Source organism: Falco cherrug, chromosome 11 (assembly GCF_023634085.1).
Source record: "Falco cherrug isolate bFalChe1 chromosome 11, bFalChe1.pri, whole genome shotgun sequence".
Taxonomy (NCBI): Eukaryota; Metazoa; Chordata; class Aves; order Falconiformes; family Falconidae; genus Falco; species Falco cherrug.
This window is the reverse complement of record NC_073707.1, coordinates 9,349,653-9,366,404: the sequence shown is the minus strand read 5'-3', so window position 1 is coordinate 9,366,404 and position 16,752 is coordinate 9,349,653. Positions and strand designations below refer to the sequence as shown.

At 44.4% G+C, this 16,752-nt stretch overlaps 1 protein-coding gene across 1 annotated transcript; it reads right to left on the bottom strand.

The window, feature by feature from the left end:
* Positions 1–133: 133 nt before the first annotated feature.
* On the bottom strand, positions 134–8,602 carry GPR148 (G protein-coupled receptor 148). Its single transcript, XM_055723546.1, has one exon. It carries the CDS (start codon positions 7,164–7,166, stop codon positions 6,108–6,110), a length of 1,059 nt encoding a protein of 352 aa, XP_055579521.1. The 5' UTR covers positions 7,167–8,602; the 3' UTR covers positions 134–6,107.
* Positions 8,603–16,752: the final 8,150 nt, after the last annotated feature.

Here is a 16,752-nt window from a genome sequence, read left to right as displayed (position 1 = left end):
ACTGTAGCTGTTTTCTAATAACGCAGACCAAACCCTCGTTTCTCTGTTGTATGCCGGGGTGGTTCACTGCTCTGCCTGAAGGGCTTTTTCCTCTCGCTGCTGCCGTACAGGAGCGCGGCCCGGCCCCCCGGCTGCTCGCATCCCCGCCTCCATCCCCGCTGGGTGGCAGTGCTCGCCCAGGAGTTTTCTCACGGGTTTCGGTTTCCTGGAACGCAGACGGACACAACAGTGTGCTGGAGAGAAAAACAGTTCCAGGTACTGTTCCCAGCCTTGATTCCCGGGACCATCACATGCTGTACCAGAAGGGGAAAATGTTCAACAGGCCAGGAGAGTCCAGCATCTGGGTCAGTTGTAGAGAAAGAAAAATAAACAGTGAAGAGGTCACGCCTGGGACACACTTGGCCAAAGGCTGGGAACATACTCCCATCCCTCCTCCCCTGCTTAGTTGCTGGAAAGAGCCAACTCACCATTAAATCAAGACAGAAAACACTGTGCAAAACAAATCTGTCCAAGCAGAGAACAGTGACTCCTTCCATTCTCCTTCCCTCTCTGTAACGTCTCCTTTTGCCTTAATACAGTATTAAAAATAGTATTTCTCGCATGCTGGGCTGAGAAAAAACCCATGGGTTCCTAATTTCACCACATTAATGCCAGAGTGCTCAGCAGTACGGCAGTGCCTGCGGATCGCACTGGTAAGCCTGCTGCAACCACGCAGGCTGAGCAGAGGAGATGCACCCTGTGGGGCAGATGCATGCCCTTCAACAGGTTTCCACTGTGTCCTTCCCTCAGAAGGATGGCACAAAATCCTGTCACCTGGAATCTGCTTCATGCCTTGAAACTCACCTCTGCGGGAGCCAGTCCCCACCATTTTCTCACCCTTATTTTCCCACAATCGTCAATTTTCAACTGGTTTTTAAATTGGCCCCCTTCCCTCTTTATGTTCCTATTGTTCTGCAGGGTGCAGCACTTCTCACGCTTCCATGCTGTCCCAGGCTGTCCCATCCCACTCTCCTTTTCAGAGGGGACGAAGAAATGCCCTTTAAAAAGAGTATTTGATGTCAAAAAGTTTTGTGAAGAACAGTTACCACCTTTGACTTGGCTGGCAGTACTGGCTGGTCTACAGGGACAGGGAAGGTGGATGAATGGGGTGTGTGTCCCTTTCTCCTTGAGGAGCTGCGATTCTCTATCTTCACTTGTTGCCAAAACCAATGATAGTGGCTGCTGAAGCTGACCAATTCTTCCTACCGGGAATCATCCTAAAAACAAGTAGCCCTCAGGAGCTGGTTGCTGATTTTCTCCCATGATGTTAGTAGCAAAACTTGTATTTTTTTTCTTGAGAAAAATAACTTGCTGAGTTGGAAAAAAGTTGTCCACATAAACTTCCAAATAAAAATCCTTAAATCTACATGTCAGAGACAGAAAACAGCCTCTTGTCTCTCCTGTGGTGGCTCCCCAGCCACATCTGCAGACCTGGGGCAAGTGTCAGCCAGATCATCCCTCACTGACAAACATGAAATAGCAGAACCACAGCTTGGCTCCTTTCCCTCTCCTAACTATGAGTCTATCAGGAATTCTGACATTTTAGTAGCAGTTCATAAAGAGATGGTTTTATTCGCCTTCTTGCTCTTTGTACCTTTTGGATTCATGTTGCAGTCTGAAAGACTACAAGAATACTGAAAAACAAAAACTTTCAGGATCAGTAGTTTTATGAAGATGCAAAAAATCACGAGGCTTGTGAAAAAATGGCAAGAACTAGCAGTGCTGTGCCCTCAGTTACCAGCAGCGAGGTAGGGGTGGAGACAGGAGGCAACAGAAATCAAGTTTCAAGGAAACTTGTAATTTCCTTTTCCTATTACAGGCCCTCTCCCCTCTGCCATACATACCCACCTCCCACAGGGAATGGCCACAATCAGTTTCTGTCCAAAGGACATACAACACCTCAGTGTACAAAACCAGTGACTAGCGAAGCAAAGAGCAGACAACTGCCTGTGGGAGCTGCGTGACCTGTCCCTGGGGCAGCTGGTGCTGGTCCCCGGCGCCGGGATGTAGTCCCGGGGTTCTCAGGGCTACCTCGAGCGCAACCAGACAAACGACAGTTTCCTTCTGACCTATTACTATATGAAACTTCCCTTAGAAAATGACACAGCCAACTGATGCAGCAGGAGTAGACGCTCTAATATTAGTTACTAAAACTGCAGGAGGTTAATTAGTTTTACTGAAGAATTATCCAAATCTTTGCAAATGAACTAAACCTCAAACCCAAAGCTGTGCGCTTGTTAACCTGCCTGGAGATTCTCCATATCTCATGACACTGAAACTGATCTTGAGGCACAGACCTAACTGCAGATTTAATTATTCTTCCAGTGCTGTATGGCACAGACGCAGTCCCTGGAACGCGTGTCTGACTCCCTTCAGTCTGTAGGTTACAGACAGCAGCCAACTGCACTGTAAATCCACGGGGAGAGGGAAGAGAGCAGTGGTAAACAAAGTGCCAATATTGGCACAAGAAAAGAGGGGAAAAACTGACCAGGAAATATATTTAGGCTATAAATTAGAATACCTTTAGTGAGTCATGCTATTGCAATTTGTTAAAGGATTACTGCCCCCAGCTGCCAAATCACGTTGAAGTCAACCGCTCTCCATTTCACTTTAAAGTGCTGGGCAGGCACAGTGACATCCAAGAAGTTCACTTATGTGACCTGGGAGAGGTCGATAGCTGGGCTCTGGTAAACAGTCTCGGTTTGAATTTCTAGCTCTTGTGTGGAGACATCCTTACAAGGTTGCTAATCAGTTCAGCCTTGAGGTTCTGGCAAATAAAGAAGCCTAACAATCTTGAAGACAAAACTCAAGACATTTATGAAAAGAATGACAGGAACCTAGTGCTTGTGACTTTGCCCTGGTGACTCCTTTGGTCCTGTTCAGATAGATCAGGGAAAACCCCAAAGGCAAATGATTCAGGTATCTGGTGTGTTTCTTCTACGCATGCTATAACATGCTGCTTTTGGACCAAACAGCACAGTAATATTCCATGGGAAGAAGTTGTCTACAAACAGTCACTTCAGAAAAACTTATTAATGTTAAACCACCCTAAGGTGGATTAATAAAATATCAACCCACGATGCAGAGATGTGGCACTTAGGGACATAGTTTAATGGTAGACTTGGCAGTGTTAGGTGTACAGTTGGACTCTTAAGTTTTTTTCCAACCAAAATGATTCCACGATTCTAAGACCTTTTTTAGAATTCTGTTCAACTTAACTAATTTCAGTTCAACTAAAATCTTTTCCAGGCAAACACCCACTGTAGTGAACAATTTCAAGGACATGAATAAGATTGTTTCATCCATCTTCCTTGGAAGGTCATTTCCACAAAGCAGTGTTTTGTTTGCCTGGTCCTTATGATAGCACTGCAGACCGATGTCATACATGCATAAACTTGCCATGATCACCAATTCACTTCCTCTGCCTTTCAGTGTCCTTCATGTTACCAAACTTCTGGTTGTCTGTAAATATATCCAGGGGACACAAACGTAAGGAAGAGTTACAGAACTGGCAATACAATCCTGCTCACGCCTGTCCTGGAGATTAATTTCATAATTGACAGAGGTTAGCAGGAAGATCAAGCACTATTAACCTGCAGCTACTCAAAGTCACCTATGGCTGTACATAGAACTGCCTTACTATATACAATTTACACAGTTACCTTCACCACTTGGCATGACAATTTACAATACAGGCAAACTTCAGGTAATAAAGCTTGAAAGAACCTTGCCCAGACAAAACAACCTGTAAGTTATCAGCATTGCTGTCAATGCGCATTTAGATAAAGATTTGACCCAGGATATGAGCTGCTCGGGGAGCTGCGGGTACCTTTTTCATTCTTGATCATACCACACGCTAAGGGGATTTAGCAGAAGGCACCTGATCGAGTAGACAGACATTTCCCCCATCCTTCCTAGTGCTGTGGAAAAGGCCTGTTAGAGGCCAAATATAAAGTCTTACGCAAACATAACTTGTGTGACAGATATCCATGGTACATTCATTTTGCAGAAAAATAAAAGCAGCCAGTAAAAAGCAACTTCTAGGTCCTAATTTTTTATTGAAGAGGACTGAGAAGCATAGAACCATGGTTAAAGCAAATATGCAGCATTACAGTTTATTCACTTGCAACAACTTTACCTTAGAGGTGCTCTTAAGTGTCCCTTAGCAGCAAAGCCTCTAAGATGTCCCTGCTCATTCCCACTTCCAAACTGGAATTTGTTAACCCCCCCTCAACCCTCAACTGTACTGACACAGCTGTTCACAAAACATCCTATAAAATAAATTGCTGGCATAATCTCAGCTAAAATAAAAACACCACCACTTCTCTTTGGAGGGATATTTTTAACCTGCAACCCCAGAAGCAGTTGTATCAGCAAACCGGAGAGAGCAGACGCTGCAATGTGAGGAGAGTAACAAGCAGTTTGGGAATGAGGAGAGAAAGATCAGCAGGAGCATCTCAAATAGGCTTCATTGCCAAAAAACATCTTATGCAACCAGACACTGATCTCTTCCTGGCTCACACTTAGTGGAATTCTTCAGAGGAGTGTGAAATACCCAAATGCCACATTCAGCACTATGTATTGCTTTAAGCAAACAAAAGGCGGAGAGAGTCTGCACACAAGGAAAATACTGGGCAGAGTAGAATCAGAGGCCATTTTCTAATGTGTCCCCCCCCCCTTTTTTTTTTAATGTCCAATGTATTTTTTGTATAAAAAGTAACACATTCTAAAAATACTATCTTTAGACATACAAAATCTTTCCTGAAGTCCAACGAACAGCACTGCAATTTACATTTCCCACGTGGATGTTTATGTCTAATGAAATTTTGATTTCTTTAAAATCAGAAATGCATTTCACTCATCTTCTACAGGTAGGTGGCTGATTTGGAAAACCTTCAAGGATCTTACAAGATAAAATCTTTCTTGCCTTTAAGTACATCAACAGGCTCTGCAGCCTCTCCTCCTGGCTTTCCCGCGGGTTTGATGGCAGGTACCCAACACCTGCTCTGATACCGTGCAGTTGCAACCTGGGAGCAGTCTGCTACAGCAGATTTTTGTGAGCCAGCATTGCGAGGTGCCTCGGCAGGGCCTCAGAAGGAGTGTTTATGTTTATGCCGAGTCCCGTGCCCCAGGTCATGTCGGAGCCACGCTATGGGTACATTTGTACCCAGCCGCACAGCACACAGTGCTGCTCCTGCTCTGCTGCTGGGCTCAGCCTTGGCCTGGTCACATCCGTACGGACCCAGCAGGGAATCAGGGCTCTGGGCTGCCCCGGGCTCCCCACAGCCCCCCACTCGGTTCACCCGGCACGGCACAGCACCCCGCAGGGAGGCACTGCCACCGGCTGCTCCTGGCTCGCTCTCCCCCACTGAGCAGCCCAGCCGTCTCTGATACCTCCGGACAGTCAGCTGGCAGGGCTGCCCAGCAGATGCTGCTCAACAGTGGCATCCCACCGGAGTGAGAGCTTACAAAACTTCAGCGGTTTGCGGATTGTCAGACAGAATCCATAAGGCAGCTAATGCGCTAGCACGCTGCGCGAGACGAAGCACAGTGCTTCACTGAGTACAGTAGTTTCCAGAGGCACCTCCCAGTGTATGTTTTAAAGAATAGGACATTGGCCACCAACCTTGCAGGAATTCAGTAAGTGCAAGAAAAAGCCGTTCTGTTTACAGCATGTTTGGTTAAAGATCTTTTCTGCTGTAGGTGATGCTGTCAAGAGACCCTTTACTTTGCACTATTTTTTTTTTTTTAAGTTTCCAGAAAGCCATCTGCCATGCAGGTGAAAATAATCTTGATTCAGTATCTCCTCTGAAGGATACTGCCTTCCCGCATCAGAACAAAGGTTAGAACTTTGTCCAGGGTAGCATTCACCATACTTTCAGCTGTGATGCGATGAAAGATCTGTGACCTTCTAGCACCAAAGAGGCACAGTGATCAGCCTATATCAGAGAAGACACGGGTTGGTCACTCCTTCAGATCATTTCTTCAGAAGTTGAGTGATTTCCATCAGGCTTGCATGCTAACAAGGACAGGACAACTCCTCTGCCATGGCTGTGCTCTGCATTGGCTCAGGATGGTGATGGAGCAGGTGACACCAGGTGAAGATGCTTCCTTCTGACAATGGATTTGAGAGATGCTGAGATCTCTCTGTATCGAAGCCCATACAGAAAAGGGAACAAAACTTTAGGCAGAATCATCAGGATGTTGCAGACTGTCAGGGAGACCCAGATTCCTGTCTGCAGTCTGATGAAAACATTAATGCACAAGAATGACTCTACAAAAAGGGCCAAGAGTGGAAAGAAGTAAAAAAATAACACAGTGTTGTGCATTAAGAATGTTACACTGGCTCTGGAGCAGATGCTTTCCCATATACCCGACTGTTTGGTTTTAAAATACAGAATAGCATAGCAACAAAATATTAGAGACAAGCAGAGAAAGATAACTGTGGTAGAAAGCCAGAAACAGAGTTTCACAGCATCAGTCCCATTCAGGGTTAGTATTAGTATTACTGGAACCGAGCACATTTCCAGGACACAGGGCACAAAGCTGTGAGTGCTCGATAGCACCAAGAAGAAAATCCCAGGGAAAGCCCCAGAATACATCCATAGTAATACAATAATTTTTTTAGTTCGCGAAGGAGGCAAAATAGCAACGTAGCGCAAAGGAAACAAAATTGCTACGTATGTGTCCAAGACTATTGCAGCAGCTGTGAACAATCCTCCGCAGTAAGCCACTGCCAGCAAAAATAATAGGAGGATGCAAGCTTCCTTTGGGAGATGTACATGTGCTGCGTTGAGAGCAGCTGACAGAGTGTAGAACAACAGATAGATCAGATCAGAAAGCAGAGCATTTCCCAGCAGCATGTACCTTGTTTCCTGACGAATGCGAAACCTAGAGAAGATCACAAACAAGATGGTAGGAATGATGAGGACACCTGCTGTGAGGCAGACAACTGGAGGGATTAAGAACATCTTCATGTTTGTGCTTCTTGGGTTGAAAGCCCATTCTTCCAGCAAATAGAACAAAGAGACATCATCCAAATTCGAGGAACTGTTGAACTCTGTCTCCCTGCTGTGGTATGTAGTTGCATTCACTCTCTTTACTAAAGCACAGCCAGAGAAGTCCATTTCCTTGGGATGATTGTCTGACTTGGAGAAAGAGAGATCTTCCACACTGAGTCCTTAGAAAGGCAAACAAAGCAGAGAATGCAAAAAGCCCGTGGAAGAAAAGTGATTTCCGTAGCCAATTCTACTAGCTCTTCTCAAGGACTGAAAGGTGAAACTTGTAAGTGAATTCTGTGGTGCCAAAAGATGTTTTTGCCTAAAGTGGAGATTTTCTTTTTGTTCTGCAAAATCTAATGTTTAGAAAAGAGAGAAAGAATCTTTGTGTAACTTAAAGAGTCTAAGTCCCTCAGCTAGCTCTTTGATCAGAAATGAATAGGTTGAAGATTTTCAGTAATTTGAGTTTGTTCTTACCACATTATCACTTCAACGAGGCAGATGAAATATTAGCTTGATTAAGCAAATATGCAGTGATACAGAACATTCCACATGTACTGATGTAGCAGAGTCATAAATGTGATGGGGTGGTGTTTTGTACCAATATATATGCAACAACACAATTGATTTGTAGTGATCAATAAAAATGGCTCAGTCCTGTTGTAAAATTGTATCACAATGGCTCTAGTGAATGAAATCATCTTATTTATAGATGACGAACATTTTTGCTTCAGGGAATCAAATCACATTATTTATAGATGATAACCCTTCCCCTGCCTTTTTAAATGCATGATATACAAATACTGAATCCTCATCTATTGCAGACCTACAATCAATCTGTCAATTGTCTGGGATGAGCGACATACACTATAATGTAGCAGCACACCCCACAGCAGACTTGGCATTTCCAACGTCCATTTGGAGACCATTTCTTGGCTTGCTGGCCGGCACGCTGCTGCTGCACTGCACTGCCTTTACTAGCAGATCTCAGGAGCAGAGCTGAGGGTGCAAGGCGAGAACTGCAGAGAAGGAGCTCTTCAAGTTCTTCCAGGCATGGTCTGATCGAAAAAAAGCTGATTGTTTTTTTAATAGGCTCAACACTGGCTAAAACACAAAGCATTAGTTTTAATCAAAAAGACTTTATTGATGCAGTTGTTCACCGTCTTGTGTGGTGCAAAGTGGGCATAGCAGCACCATTTTATTTCACAGTCTAATCCTCCTGCGGTTGCTTGTCCCTGCGTACACTGCACAAAGCAGCACACTGCTGCTACGACATCACATTACTTTGCTATTTACACAGGGCATAAGTAGCAAAGACAAGAGACGTGAAGAATATACAGCTTTGTCAACTCCCAGCTCCAGCTGCTCTTCTCACCAGTGGTATAGGGGTATCTCGGGGCTTTTTAAGTAATGGTAAACAACAAAGAATTACTCCCAGTATTTAACAAACAGCGTGAGGACAAGCTGAAAGTCTAACAAAACAGTCAAAATAAGCAGTCAATGAAATGTGCTGGCTGCTCACCTGTTTTGAAGTTGTATTATTTACTTAGGTGCCTAAAAATAAAAATGTCTAAGTTCAGACAACTTTTTTTGGCAGTCCTGTCAACTCTACCAGGACTTCCCACAGTCACCAGCATGGTCAACTCTTCATCTATTGTTTCAAGCATGATCTTCCTTCTCCTCTCAAGTAATATGGATTTTACTACTGATGCTAACAGAGCAGAGGGAATGCAGCTTGTGACTCAGCATGGCATTACGGTATTCATTATTTCCCCAGCACTACCAGCATATAGCAATGTAGCATGCTTCTATCCATGGGAGACAGCCCCACCTCAGAAAGTCATGCTGTGCCATGGACATGCTGTCTCAGGACATGCCAAGTAAGAAAGCAGACAGCTTATGAAATTCAGCATCAGTCACCAAATCTCATGCACATTTCATTTCCTTACACACTGATAGTTGGCATCCATGGAATTGTACGTTAAGACAGTTTGACAGGCTGTGCCATATGGAACAAAAGGATAGGAGGAAAAACCAGTGATAATTTTAAGCGCAGCATTTCAGTTGCTATGGTGCCTGGGTAGGCAAAACAGAAGGTGATTGTTTTCTCTCCCTCAATCCTGCATCAACCAAAAAGTGTGTGAACAATATTGATGCAATTATACATTTGGCTTCAGGATCATGCCCTGCAACTATCAGTGAGTCACAACACAGTTAATACCTTAAGTAGACAGTAGCTCTCAAATGCCCAAACTGTTGAATTATATAGTTGCTGCAAAATGGAAGGGAAGCAATGAAAACTCAAGTGTGGGCAAATCATCTCCAACTATAATTTCAGACCTCTGTTAATGGTGGAAGTGTTTGCTGCCTCCTAGCTCATGGCATTCCAAGAATGTCTTATTAATGAGCAACTTTGCTCATTTCCATATAAAAATCACAACTGTATTTTCCAGCAGCTGGTGAACAAACAGAAGAGTTCATTGTCATCTCAGCTGCACGCTTTCAGCTGATAGAAAAATAAATACAAATACAACATACAATGATCTTCTGGCATTTATGGAAGTGTCTAATGCAGCCAAGTATTTAAGAGGAATGGTTACACAGCACTTTAGTTCTGCAAATACATATCTTAAGGGCTCATTGCTTATATATAGTTTTTCAATCAACAAATAGGGTTTTTTTTCAGTCTAATTATTTTTCTCCTGGTGTCTGAAAACATACTTATAGCAAAGCTACTCCTTCCTCTTGGATGCAAGAGCTAGTTATCATAATAGTTATCATGAGCTAGAAGTCCCAGCTACATCTGGGAGGGTAACGAATACTGACATCCTCACTACTGAAAAGTGTGAAGCAAAAATGGTAACTCTAGCAACCTTCAACCGAACCACTTTTTAAAATCCACTGCTGTGGCCATGAAAGTGTAAATGTGAGTAATTTGAGGTAAATAACGTGAAAGGTTTGTAAAGGTATGAATCCACGAATTATTCTGCAGTAGCTGACTGCAGGTTCAGTCTCAGCTGACATCCTCATGACAAATGCAAAGTATCTCATGCCTCTCTCATTTAGCCCACATGCAAAGAATACCACAGAGCCCATGAGACATCACAGGTCCACAGCCTGGCTTACCCTGTGCTCAACTGTTCATCTGCTACAGCTGACGAGTGGCAAAGTCCTATGGCATGAGCTTGTTCAGCTTTAACTGTGCTACAGTAAAAGTCTTAGGAATGCAGGCAGCCTTTAGTTTTACAAAAATGGAAAACAGCAGATAACTGGAAGACAGAATCAACCCCATCAGACCTGTACAGGTCCAGCCAAAGCCACTCTCCTCAGGTTTCCACAGGGGCTTATAACTGTTCAGTATATTTCTGCTAGATTTAAAAATTTAAAAGGTTGGTGTCTTGGCACACTGATATACGCCTAGAACAGGTGAGCGAGGAGAACAAGGTTGTTGTCTCCTTTCATTTTCTTGAGCTTAGGAGGCATTTCCACATCTGGACCATTTACTAGGGGCTGGCAGCTCTGAAGAGCACTCCTGAGGATACTGAACTTAAAGGGCTCCTTGCCATTGTGCCTGAGCGTTCAATATTTTGTGGTGCCAACCTGAATGATTCTCCTGCAATTTCCTGTAAACCTGGCCTTAATGCTCTAGTTATTGATTTTTTTAAACGCTCTCTGGTAAATTTATGTTATGCGCTTGCCTTTTTTACATATCTTGCTTATTCAGCCCTACAGTATTAGCAGCCCCTCTTTTGTCTCTTGTTCTGGCTCAATACAGTCTGTATTGAATTTCAAACTAAATCACACACTGTCAATTACTTTACCCATTTCTGCTTCAATCAACATCCCACTGAAAGCTTAGTTATCTTATCTGTTGAGCTTGGGAGACCTAAGAAAGCATGCATTTAGCCATACTGAACAGTGTAACCCCAGCAAAGATTATACTACATTATATTATTCTGTTATATAAACATATACCGACTATATAAATACTGACTATAAACAGGTATTGTCAAATTGAACATAAAAGGTCAGAAATATTCCTGTCTTATACTAGTTGGTATGGACTTCACTGTGTAGACACATAGGGAGGTTTCCTATTTCACAAAGAGTTTAGTCTAACTGATTCAACAAATCAACAAGCACACTGCTGCCATGGCATGGAAGCACCATACAAGAAAGGGAAGCCAACCAGAATAATGCTAAGGTTTCCCCAGCTCTTCATCCCAAGAGATTGTGTTAGGAGGGGATACCCAGAGGAAGTGTGTGACTAAATCGCATGCTCACGTTCACCTCTGAGGTTCCCTGTGTACCATCACGTCACTGCCTCAGTATGAGCATGCAGTCTTTGTCACGGCTGCCGACTCCAGAGTAACTCATCAGGTCCTAGCCTAGAACATGGTACAGTGCTTTTTTGCTTTGTGTCTGCCCCTGAGACTGATCTGCTGGCCGGGAGCCCAGGGAGAGCAGTGCAGCAGCTGCCTCAGAGTCCACTTTGTATGAGGCTGTTGAGTCCAACGAATCAACATTGTCACTGGAATGTTGTTTCATGGGGATACTTCCAGCCATGTTTAGTAACGGAGCCTTGGTCTCAGAAGCCTTTACATGCTATTGCAGTTTCTTCAACTTCCTTCTGCGAGTCCCCCCCCTTCCGGGCTTATCTAGGTCCAGAAGGCACCTCACTTGCTGGTGAAGCTATCCCAGCCCTGAATAGCCAAGTGCCCATGAGCAGGCCAGCTCCTCCCAGCAGGGCAGGGAGAACCAGCCACAATGATTTCCTGCCTGGACCCATACTCTCACTCTAGGGAAATGAGTTGCTGTCAGTGAAAAAACCAAGTTATTAGAACAGTTTGACTGCACTGTTCTTCTGGTTGAGCTTTCCCTTTTTCTTCTCCTTTAAATACAAAGTAAATTAAAAGACAACATTTCCTAAACCTTTAAGATTCCCTTTAAACTTTTCTGCAAGCTTCTTCAGGGTCAGGTCCCACAGGGGAGAGGTACAACTTGACTGTCCTAGTCTCCATGCCTCAGCTGTCTGTTTCCACCTGGCTCCAGAACTATTGTCCAGTGCCTTGCTTGTTATTTGCAATAGATAAGAGCACATGCATTGCTCTTGTAATTGTACAAAGTTCACAAATCGGGCATAGCAATTACTAAAGTTAAGGAAAAAATAGGTGTGAAAACTAAGCTCAGATTATAATGATTTTAAAGGTCAAATGAAACCTGAAACAAAAGAAAACAGGGATTAGAAAGTGCTCGTTTGAAGACATTTTGATAAGACTCCCAAACAAAAGAGAGAACATTGAAAGAAAGACTGGAAGGACTCGGCATTAAATCCCTGAATCACTTCTTCTAATTCCAAGTACCATCAGGCCATGGTGATCACAAATCCAAGGTAAATTTTGCAGCAAATCTGCCTTGCAGCTGCAATATTGAGAATTAAGCTGGATGTCAGCAGAACAAAATTTTGGAATATCGGACAAATATTTCAACAAAAGGTTAGAGAAGTAACACAACCTGAGGAAAAAAGTGCTTGTAAGTCCCAGACACCACCTACTTTCTTGCAGGTCACTTCTTGGCCCTGACTGCTGCAAGCTGCAGCTAGCAGAACTCACCTGTTTTCCTAAGGCTCACAAGGCAAGGCAAGACAGGTTTTCCTCCTCTGCCACAGTGCCTCTTTCATGCTGAAAGGACCTACGTGATTCAGTCACTAACATCTTTTCACGTGACAAGCTGAAGATATGAGCAGAGATTTACAACAAACAACTGCTAGTTTATGTGGTCATTTATAAACAGATTCATGGGACATCAAGAGAAGCCAGCCTAGACTGTTTCTTAGATTTAATGATCTCTCCTGCCAAACTACTTTTTATAACAATGCCATTTGTGAAACAGGAGAAACAGCCTACTAAATAAAGCCTATTTTAAAAGTACTAGCCTTCTTTCCTAAAGCAGTTTAATGTGTAAGGAGGAACATTTCTAAAATTTCAAACACTATACAACTTTGGTGCTAACAGGTGCTACCCGCAGAAATGTAAGGCCTTTAGGTAAAGAACAAAAACGTATCACTCTTATCTGATGATTTAGCAGCTATCAGAAAAGATTAAATCCATATTCAGTATCGCACAGAGTAATGAGCAGAACTAGAACTACCCATCTGATTTCGTAGCTCCTTGACTCCTCCTTTAAGTTGGGCGGAAAGGTCCTTCTCCTGAGAGAAAGTTTCTCAAATGGGGGAGCCACATACATCCACCCGTCTCCTAAGAGCATCCTTCCATCTCAGGCTGTCTTTCTGCTTGTGCCAGGCACCGAAAATTTTATGTCTCTGTCCTGTCTCACCATCAATGACCTCCAACACTGCCTAGAAAAGATTGCTGCAGGTAGGCAAAAGCAGAAGTTATGCCTTATGTTAAGAAGTTATGGCTATGTTTCTGTCTTAGCGTGTTTTGTCTCATGTAAAAAGCCTGGCAGTATAGCAGAAGTTTAGCATGGTATTTCCTTGAAGGATGATTTGATGAGAAGGGAGGCAGACGGCTGGAGAGTGTAAACTGCAAGATAAAATGCAATACCAGAAGAGGGATGGAAGGAAAAAAGGGTAGAAGAGACAGGTTGGCATATACAGGCAGGCGGGCAGGGGCTTTAATGGTGATGCAGCCGACAGGAGGACCCCAGCCACCGCTGCACACTGTCACAGCTCCTCCCGGACAGCCGGGAAGCGTTCACCTACACTGTACAAGCTGGGGGGCAAAGACAACATAGGAATCAAGACAGAAGGAAACACACTAGAAGTGGAGTAGAAACAGAAAAGGGAGGAAAAATGCAGTGTGAAAGAAAATACATGTTATCTCTTCCTATTCATGCCTTCTGATGACAGGCTGTGTATGAATGGATACAATCCGCACACAGCGCGGACTAGCACAAGGCCCAGTACCATCCTGGGGAGGAAGAAGCCTTGCTGCCAAAGTTATGATGCTCCTTCCCAGTTCCCAGTGCTGCGCCTAGGATCGGCAGTGGTTCCCAGGTGGCAAAGACACTGAAGCAACATTGATTCTCTGAAATACCTCTGCCCACAGGGAGACGCTGACCTTATCTCACACTGATGAAGCAGGTGCCAGGCACAGCCGCCATATGGCAGGGAGATTAACTGCCAGCATGTGCTGAATAAGAGTCACAATCTCTTATTAGCCAAGCGGGGGACACGCTGTGGGTCACACACACAGTGCCATTCACAAGCTCTGTTGTTCCTTCCCAGCACTCCTTTGTTACTTATCCAGCACAGGTGCTTAAAAATTAGATTTTCTCCACATGAGGCCTCACTGCCTTGTCCACCATAACATCGGCTTTGTGCTCCTGCTCATTTCCATAGCAATACCCTGCCCTCTCACAGGGGAGATTCAGACTTCAGGGCAGGAAAGCAATGTTAAGGAGGGAGCAGGAACACAAATGCTCTGAACTTATAAAGAAAAGAGCTATTATTATATTTTTTTTTTTAGGCAAGACTACCACGGTTTGCATTTTGTAAGTCCCCATCAGTTTCACTCTTGGGGTGGCCTCCACAGGCACAAGGCAGAGGGCACAGCACCCCCAGCAGAGTTACAGCTCACAATAGGGAGAGACTGAGGCGTGGAAAGAACTGCTGAAGGCAGCCAGCAAGCTGAGATCTTCACTGAACACAGTCAGTTTTACTTCGAGTTTAATTATTTGTTTCTTCCTTCTCCAGTCCAAATTCCAGCTTGTTAAAGGGTGTACATAAGGAGCACCAGAGAAGACATGTCCTCTCTTTTCCTTTGCTATTGTGAACAAAGGTACAATGGTACTTGATGAAAAACTGAGGCCAGGTGCATTTTCAGCAATTTAACACAAATTATACTGAAAAGCCATGGCAGAGCCAGAAATTAGAACTCAATTGCCTGACTCTTGGTTCAGGGCCAGCATACCACACTCCCTTTTCAGTCTCTCTCATAACCTTTGCTACTTACCAGCATTGTAGCCAGCTCCAGACTGCCTCCAGGTAGCTCAGAGATAGCTCAGCTATCCACACGCAAATGCCCATCCTGTATGAGTTCGTTATATTTACACCTGCTGGGGGTGACTAGAAAACATTTTTTCTAACCCATTCTCAGCATTTTCTCAGGAATTCCTAGGTCCTTTCAACTGAGCTGCTTTTTTCCTCCCATGAAGCAGCAGTTACTTGCTCCAAAGAAAACATTTTGATGCCAGCCCAGTACAATGGATAGCAACTAATACAAAGATGCACCAAACTGCTATAGATCACAAAAGCTGCAAGACAACATACACAGGAAGAAAAATAAATTAGCAACCCAGTTTAATGAGCCATTTTAACAGGCCGTGAGTTGAACCACACGAGAACTGCACTGCTCTCTCTCCAAAGTCCCCCAGAGATGCTCTGAGGCAGTTCAGTGACACCTCCCCCACCCCTGTGCAGTTCCCATTCCTGGAAGCGCTACCACCCTCAGATGTTCAGGTGGTCACCCCAGTACTAGCTGCCCCATGACTCCTTCCCCTTTCAAACACTTGGCTTCCCTGGGAAACCCACAATATTCTCTTGGTTTTGGATCTTGCCCCAGCTGTATTCAAACCAGCACTGTTAGATCAGTGCCAGCTATAGCTCTAGCACGGCAGCTGTGGAATTATGTGTGCCATCCCGCAGGACACCACCTCAACCCCTGCTGCTTGTGTCTTTTCATTTCCTGCCAAGTGTTGTGCCAATTTCTTCCACATCAATTTCTGAGCCAAGACCCTGTTTGTTTCTCTCTCCTGCCTGCTACTGGAGATAGAAGTGATGGCAAAAATGAGATGTGCCATGCCACTTTTCAATCCCCAGTAATGTGTTCTGGATGTCTCCTGCACTATTTCTGAACCACTTCAGCTCCTGTCAACACCCTCTTCGAGGCAGTTGCTGATATGCATCTCTGAGCCCCACTTTTAGTCAAAGCAAACATGCATCTAAGGCAGTTTCTGCTGTTTGCAGCCTGAGAAGCTGGGGAGCCAGCGTAAGGGGAAGCCCCTCTGCTACCATAGTCTCAAATCTGCACCACCAGCAGAACAGGCTTTTTACACAAACCAAATGTTCTTGAACCTCTGCTGTCTGCTTGGGCTGACACAGAAGCTGCCTGCCACGTGGTCTGCATCTGGTTTCACAGCAAGTGTCTCACCTTGACACTTGGCTAAAAACATTACAGCAGCAGTGACCTCAGCCCTGGAGTGAGAGAAACGTTGCGTAAGGACAGACCAGAGGAAGGTAAGGGCCCTTGAGGCTACACACCAAGCTGCTTACTGGCAAGATTCCCAGGTCCACCCTTCCTGTTCCCTAAATAAAGAGAGGTCTGTCCCATGATTAGCCATCAATAAACAGCAGCTTGGGGACTTTCCCCCCTCCAAGCAAAGCCTTTCAACCTGTCAGAGAACAGCTTGCAGCGGGTTAACTCCCTCTTTGTCAGACTCAAGACAGGGGCCTTGGAGTCTCACAGGGTGTGTGCAGGGATACAGAATTATAAAAAGGTATTTGTTCCTGTCTGTGAACTGGAGGAGGGTCAGCTCCTCCTACTCACCCTTCATACTGTCCTTTCTGGTTTTAGCATGCTATAAATTACCAGCCTCTCTGATAATTTATGCATAATCGGGACCGATTTCCAGCAAGAGGCCCAACAAAAGCAGCTCTGAACTACTAAGTAATTTACTGTTTTTGTTTTCAGTT